The 7,697-nt window shown below is 36.5% G+C and overlaps 2 protein-coding genes across 2 annotated transcripts in view; one reads left to right on the top strand and one right to left on the bottom strand.

The window, feature by feature from the left end:
- LOC119573558 overlaps positions 1 to 281 on the bottom strand; it is a 31,463-nt gene extending 31,182 nt beyond the window's left edge. Inside the window, exon 1 of the mRNA XM_037920768.1 lies at positions 145 to 281. Within this exon, the coding sequence (XP_037776696.1) occupies positions 145 to 181 (37 nt within the window). The 5' untranslated portion in view covers positions 182 to 281. The remainder of the gene's footprint in view (positions 1 to 144) is intronic.
- Positions 282 to 1,746: 1,465 nt separating this feature from the next.
- Positions 1,747 to 4,852, top strand: LOC119573210 (DNA repair protein RAD51 homolog 3-like). Its single transcript, XM_037920316.1, has 7 exons — positions 1,747 to 1,845; positions 2,280 to 2,407; positions 2,713 to 2,819; positions 3,034 to 3,139; positions 3,373 to 3,574; positions 3,932 to 4,114; positions 4,549 to 4,852. Exons 1-7 carry the CDS (start codon positions 1,831 to 1,833, stop codon positions 4,651 to 4,653), a joined length of 846 nt encoding a protein of 281 aa, XP_037776244.1. The 5' UTR covers positions 1,747 to 1,830; the 3' UTR covers positions 4,654 to 4,852.
- Positions 4,853 to 7,697: the final 2,845 nt, after the last annotated feature.

Here is a 7,697-nt window from a genome sequence, read left to right as displayed (position 1 = left end):
AGTAGCAACTTCCTACTAAATGCATTTTTTCTACACGTCAGTCTTTGGTGATTAAGATAAAAAAAAATATTTGAAATGCATGTGTTCTCCGTCGTGGCATCTGCGACTTCGATCATTACACGGCGACAGCGCTCAAATACTTACCCTTCAGTTCTTTGATCAGAGGATCCGATATGGACATTTTCTAGTGATATTGTGTTGCTTCCTGAGTAGAGTGAGTCATGAATCTGAATGCGAAGACCTCGCTCTGTGGCCACTCAGACGCGATGAAACTGACAGATCTATCAACTTTTATTTACATGAATTACGAGCGCTAAGTATTTTAGCAGTCGACTTATAATTTCAGCTATATGTCTCGTAGGTTGTATGCTTTTCATTTATATCAATTTTAGATATATTTTTAGATATCTGCTATGGCAAAAAACGAATTCCATAAGCTCAAATGTATATTCAGGAACATAAGATATCTTCGTACGTAAGCTGCAAAATTATTATGATGATGCATAACGTAAAATTATTTTGAGAATTCTATCTTATTTTGTATATTTGAGGAACTACTACCATCTTACATGTTTATGTTTTAAGCCCGTCGTCATCAGATGTTTCTGTTCCTTGCAGCCGATTTCAAATCTCAAATTTTGTCACACAGCCACCACTGCTGTAATAATTAATGTTAAAGTAAGTTAGACCAAAAAAGTTGAACATCAGTATAAAAGATGATGGCTAATAAGACTGATTTTCAACTGCAGTATCGGCCAGAATTAAAGTTTTGGCCGATACTGCAGTTGAAAATCTTGCCCTTGCCATGGCCTATGCAATGAAAAAAAAACTCACCATCTCGTGTGTGATGTCATTACAGAATGAGTTCGAGACACTGACAGCTGCTGCTGTGCCTGTGGTTACCAATTTTAGACCGATTCTTTAGTGATGAGTGCAAACTGAAGCCGACAGCTTATTCAGTAAGAAGGATTTTTTTTTAAATTAATTATTGTGTATTTTGTTAATTAACTATTAATACCACATCTTCAACTATATACAGCCATGTATTCACAATACATGCATGCCTTTATAATACATATGTTAAGCCATCTTTGGTAGAACCAAAAAAGTCCTTACATTTATGTTTTTTTTCTTTTTTTTTTTTTTACATGACTGATTAAGCTCCACTCTTTCAAAACTGAAACCAAACTGGATTTTTTATCTAGGGGCCCACTGCTTGTCTAGAGATATATTTTTTTATCAGAAAGGTCTAGCCATGCTTATACTTTTCAAGGGAAATGTATTGTAGGTTCTCTCTCTCTCTCTCTCTCTCTCCTCCTCTCCTCCTCTCCTCTCCTCTCTCTCTCTCTCCTCCTCCCTCTCTCTCCTCTCTCTCTCTCTCTCCTCCTCTCTCCATCCTCCTCTCCCTCTCCCTCCCTCCCTCCCTCCCTCCCTCCCTCTCCCTCTCTTTCTTACTCTTTCACTCTCTCTCTTTCACCCTCTCTTTCTCTTTCACTCTGTCTTTCTCTTTCACTCTCTCTTTCTCTTTCACCCTCTCTTTCTCTTTCACACTCTCTCTCTCTCTCTCTCTCTCTCTCTCTCTCTCTCTCTCTCTCTCTCTCTCTCTCTCCTCTCTCCCTCCTCCCTCCCTCCCTCCCTCCCTCCCTCCCTCCCTCCCTCCCTCTCTCCCTTTCTCCCTTTCCTTTCCTATTTTCCATTCTTTCTCTTTTTCTTACTCTAAGTATCCTCAGATTATATTTCCTCTTTGCAGCTACTGGGCTGACCTTAAAGGAGAGTGCTGAGGTACTGCGTCTGGCAGCAAGCGTGAATGCAGAGCAACCAGTCACAGTTATGCAGATGATCGAAGTAATTGATTGTTAATATCACTTTGGTGGCTCTTGATATGTAGTAGGTTAACAAGTAGATCATATAAGATTTAAATAAAGCTATTCATCATAAATGTAAGTCAGTACATAATCCAAGTCTTGTATATCCCCATCTCAGAAGAAGGAAAAGAAGGATTAGGTGAAAAAAGAAAACATATCATATCATCTAGTGCTATTTATCCAATGTACCAACCAACTGTATGTTTTATTCTGTATACTTTTATTGCAAAAATAAGTAGACTTAAGTATGTTTCTTCAACCCCCTCCCTTTTTCTAAAAATATAAACCTTTTTTTGTTGTTGTTGTAGTGTTCAAATTGATAAATTCTGATAAATCATTATAATTTATAAGGACTCAAATAACAGTAAGCAATAAAGATGGAAATAATCTAACATATACACCATCATATTCTAGGATGAGAGTGAAGTGTGTCATGTAGTAACTTTTTGTGAAGCTCTTGATGATATGCTTGGGGGAGGCATACCCCTGCGTGCAATAACAGAAATATCAGGGACGCCAGGTATTGGGAAAACACAGCTCTGGTAAGTCACTGTTTGGGTATTATTTACCTATATTTGAGTTTGCAGAGAGAGATGGGACTTTTCTTTTCTATTTCTTGCTCTATTTTTTATCTTTCATTCTTCTTTCCCTTTTGCCTTCATATGTTCTTGATGTTCATTCTCTTTTGGTATATCTATTGTCATCATCATTTTTATTGATATTGTTGTTATTATTGTTATGAGTATTTTATATTCTCATCTTCAAAAGAATGTTCAATTTTAATATGGAAGGCTTGTTTGAAATTGTGCACCTAAACCAAATACTTTATATAAACATATGTCCCCAGCCTGCAAGCGTGTGTGTCTGTACAACTTCCCGAGAGTGTGGGTGGCGTTGGAGGAGAGGCCGTTTTTGTAGATACTGAAGGTAGTTTTACTGTTGGGAGACTAAAAGGTAAAGTATATTTAAGGGTCCTTATTTTTTAATGTATTATATTTAATGCTTATTTATTTATTGATTGATTTTTAAATGATTATCTATTTTCATTGGTTATATATTACATTGGTATTTGATTTACAAAATGAGTCTTTGACTTATTAATATTTTGATTTTGTTTAACAATTAATTTATCTTTTTTTTCTTCTTCTTCTTCCTCCTCCTCCTCCAGATATGGCAGGTCATGCAGTAGAACATGTTCAGAACATTGCAGGAGATGAAATAGATGTGTCTTCCTTTACAATTGAATCAATTCTCAAGGGAGTTCATTACTTCAGGTATAGTTTAGCAAGGAAGTCTGTTTTATGAGAAAAAAAATTGCTTATGTTGTCTTTAAAGTAATTTTGACTGAGATGAATATTAATAAAGTACTCAGTGAATTGGCTAATCATTTGTCTTTCTAAACATTTACCAAAATGTTTAGAAATTTAATAAATAAATGTTCTCATAAAATTAGATTATTAAGAAAGAGAAAAAATCATGATTGCGTGAGTTAAACTTTATCCCACAGATGTCACAGTTACATTGAGGTTCTTGCTGTGATACGTCACCTGCCGGTCTTCCTTCAGTCACACCCAAGACTGAAGCTTTTCATCATTGACTCCATTGCTTTCCATTTCCGTCATGACTTCCCGGACATGATGGCCCGAACAGGTCTTTTGTGCAGGATAACACAGCAACTGATACAGCAGGCTACCAAATTTAATATGGCTGTATGTTAGTTTTACATTTGTAAGGAATATGCAGATATTGAGACTTCAGAATTCTTTGCTCACAAACAGTTAACATCATAACAAACCCTGTAGGCTTTATCAACAGGATACAAATGTATCTTTTAGTACATTTAATACATTATCTGATCCTTACACATGTACATGCATACTTACAATGTATTTCAGTCCTTCCAATCACTTTGTAAACTGTTTATATATTCAGAATATATTGATTTACATAAACTACAGGTTCAAAGAAATTAAAGACTATTCAAGCATTTGGTATATTATATATGATCAAAAGAGGAAAAGATTCAATCACTTCCATCACAGATATATTCACCTTGTTTGCAACAGGTAATTGTCACAAACCAAATGACCACAAGAATAGAGAGTGGTGGATCCCAGTTGGTAGCTGCCCTAGGAGAGACTTGGGGTCACTGTCCAACCATGAGACTGACTCTACATTGGTCAGGTAGAGTGCGAGTTGCTTCTCTCACAAAGGCCCCACACAGGAATAATGCTTCTGTTTATTATCAGGTACGTGAAGAGAATGAACATCTAGGATTACAACTAGAATATTAAATAAATATACAATGCTTGAACATAATCATAAAGAAAATTACACTATTTAAAAGAGTACTAATAGTGTAATTATGAAAACTACATTAAGTTTGACTTGAGAAGAGCCCCTTCCTCATGGTGAGTTATTCCTTTCACCCTGGTCTTCAGCTGAAATTCTCATGTCAGTATATTCCTGTCACCCTGGCCCTCAGCCAAATTTTTCCATGTCTGGATGTTCACACCATGTGGCCCTCAAGTCATCACCCAGATCCAAAGGGTTAAAAAAGGACCACATGTATGCATGCAGACCAGGTCTCTGTGGTTTAAAAATACCTTATACTACTCTTATTTTTTCTTTTATTCCATATATTATTTACAGATTATGTTAAAACTTTTTTTTTTCTTTTCAGATAACGAAAGCTGGCATTCGTGATATAACTCCCTTTATGACTGATACAAGTACTCCATTGATAATGGATTCTCCTGACCGAAAAAAGAGAAAATTGAATACTTAAATGCAATTTTACCGTAAAGGTCTTACTGCTGTGGTGAAAAGGCCATATATTGTCCTTTTATGTATTTTTTAGTCATAGCTGTTAGATATAATCTGTAGTATTTTCTAATGAGCAACATAGATATGTTTTAGCAAAGGAATTGTTTTTGTTTATTAAAAAAAAGAAATAAAACCATATATATGCCTTTTTTCTCAGTAAAGATGAATAGTATGATTGTCCATTGAAATAACTGGCACACATTAAGTATATTTTGAACCTATATCATTCATTTCATACAGAAAATATGTAAATATATTTAATTCAATACCTTCCTGTCAACAAATGTATGGCAATTCAACTTGGGTGGAGAAAGGAAAGTTAGAGTAGAATCTGAAAGAAAAGTACAGGAAGTGCACAAGTAAATTTTTTGTTGTTCCTGTTCTTACACAGTTTGAATGCAATGATCACTTGTTTACGTACTGACTTCCCCATTCCTTGGAATTTGTGGGAATATGTGTTTCTCTTTTTAATACTATTAATTTTGACATTGTTATTATTCTTATTGATATTATGATGATTAAAATGTTATTAAAATAATAACAATTAAGACTATAAAATGATAAAAAGGAAACTTAAAAAATCAAGGAAAAGGGTAAACAGGTGAGATATCCTACATCCTGACTCCTAGGCGACTCAGTATTTGTAGAGCTTTCTGTGTTAAAAGACAATAGATGAACTTTTATTGCAGTGGGCATAACCATAAGTGCAAGTGTATAATTGCACTGATATTTAGATATTTACTAAAATGTTAAGGGGGGTGGGGGCAAATCTTTCAAAAGGGAATATCTCTGTTTATATTTATTTCTTTTGACTGAAGATGGTTATTATTTCTGCCACACTGAGATGACACTTCCTTAGCTTGTTTGTAATAATTTTCTTCAGTCTCCTGATTGAGTTTCCTCAATATTTGCCTGATTTCTGGTCTGCATAGTCAAATATATAAATTTGCATTTTGGAGAATTTTTAAAACATACTCCTATTTTGAGAGTGCAGTGGAAAAATGAGATAGAAACTAACAAAAGCTCTTCTGACAAAACTTTGGATCACAGTTATTTCAGTCTATTTCTCCCCTTCCCACCTCACTGACTTTGTTGCCTTTGAAATTAATTTCCCATCTCTATGGGGTAATTCTATCACCAACTCCTATGGCCAATCCCTAGAATACTTCCTCTTCACAATTAACCTTATTCTTAATTCAGATCACCCCACACACTGACATACACACACAATCTTCTTCATGCATTGATTTCTCTCTGTGCTGCCCTTCTCTCCATTTAGATTTCCACTGGTCAGTTCTAGACCACTTTCCAGTTCTCCTATCTCCTACTTCATATGTACCACTTCCTAACCCCCCACACTGGTGCTTTGACAGATCTGACTGGTGTACCTTCACTTCACTCTCTACTATTCCTACCCCAACATCCCCCTTCTAGTCCATTTCAGATATGATACAATATTTTGCAAATACAGTTCTAGGAGCTGCCTATAGAGCCATTCCTTGAACCTCAAGACCTTATACCTCCAAATGTGTTTCATGTTGGAAATCAGATTACATCAAAGCACTTTGCTTAAAATGTGCAGCCTGGAATAGTTACTGCAACAAACAAGGCATCCCTAATCAACTATCAGCCCTTATTGCCTTTAAAAGAGCATCTACCTATCTTTGTCATAAAATCCAGGACAGTAAAACAAATAGCTGGCAAAATTATTTCCTCATTTAAAACCATCAGGGAACGTACCCCCATCATCTTCACCCTATCCTCTGCTGAGTCCTATAATCCTCCTTTTTCTTCCTCTGAACTCAATGCTGCCTTACAGTCATGCCACAACACTCATGAAGGCCCTGATGGTATTCACTAATGTATGCTCCAACACCTTACATCTTCCTCTCTATCCTTCCTATTTACTATTTTCAAGCACATATGGACATTAGGAAATTTTCCTCCTCATTGGTGAGAAGCTCTTATTCTCCCCACTTGAAATCCTCATTGGTGAGAAGCTCTTATTCTCCCCTCTTGAAATCCAATAAATTGGGTACCCTCCCTCAAGATTACTGCCCTATTGCTCTAACTAGCTGCTTATGCAAACTACTAGAGCAAATGGTTAACTTCTGCTTAATGTGGTATCTTGAATCTCACTATCTTCTCTCTCCTTCTCAGTTTGGTTTCTGCCTTGCTAGAAGTATAGCTGATCTCCTTGCTCATTTTGAGACATATATTACATCTGCATTTGCAAACCATGAATCCATATTAGCCATAATCTTTGACCTAGAAAAAGCATATAATACTACTGGTGATACCATAATCTCCAAGAATTGTTCTCCCTAGGCATGCACTGAAACATGGGTGTCTTTATAAAGTCTTTCCTCTCCAAATGCACATCCCAGGTCAAAATTGCCTCTTCCACATCATCATCCTTTCCTGTTTGAAGGCAGTGTGCTCAGCACTGCCATTAATGACATTGTCTCAGTTTTACCACCAGGAGCCTGATCATCACTATATGTTGATGATTTAATCATCTTCGCCTCTGGTACATCCATACCAAATCTCCACCAATTCCTTCAATCTGTAATATCTTCAGTATCTTCAAGGGCCACTAACCATGGCTTCCACTCTCCTACCTCCAAATCTTAATCCCTCCTTTTCTCTCTCGCACGTGTAGGTCCCCTACCTCCACTCTTCTTATATGGTGCTCCACTCCAAATAACATTCCTCTGGCAAATTCTTTGGTGTTAATTTTGACTTCAAATCATCCTGGCGAAGCCAAATCTTTTATATTAAAGAAAAAGGTCACTGCTGCCTCCATCTTACAAACCATATATCCTGTGGCTGAGATTACAAAACTCTTCTCCATCTTCTTGTTACCTTGATCCTCTCACTCTCGATTATGGATGCCTCAACCTCCCTCCTTGCTCATCTTGATACAGTACACCACAGTGGTCTTCCTTTAGCCCTTAGGCACCTTCTGCTCCTCTCCATTTGAGAGCCTATACACTGAATCAGACA

The sequence above is a fragment of the Penaeus monodon genome, chromosome 5, assembly GCF_015228065.2.
Source record: "Penaeus monodon isolate SGIC_2016 chromosome 5, NSTDA_Pmon_1, whole genome shotgun sequence".
Taxonomy (NCBI): domain Eukaryota; kingdom Metazoa; phylum Arthropoda; class Malacostraca; order Decapoda; family Penaeidae; genus Penaeus; species Penaeus monodon.
Note: the sequence above shows the minus strand (reverse complement) of the source record. Positions and strands in the feature narration are given on the sequence as shown.

Bases quoted from the DNA above. Each gene is read 5' to 3' on its own strand.
- LOC119573210 (XM_037920316.1), top strand. The intron at 2,820-3,033 runs GTAAAGTATATT...CTCCTCCTCCAG, and splicing joins TACTGTTGGGAGACTAAAAG to ATATGGCAGGTCATGCAGTA. The intron at 4,115-4,548 runs GTACGTGAAGAG...TTTTCTTTTCAG, and splicing joins ATGCTTCTGTTTATTATCAG to ATAACGAAAGCTGGCATTCG.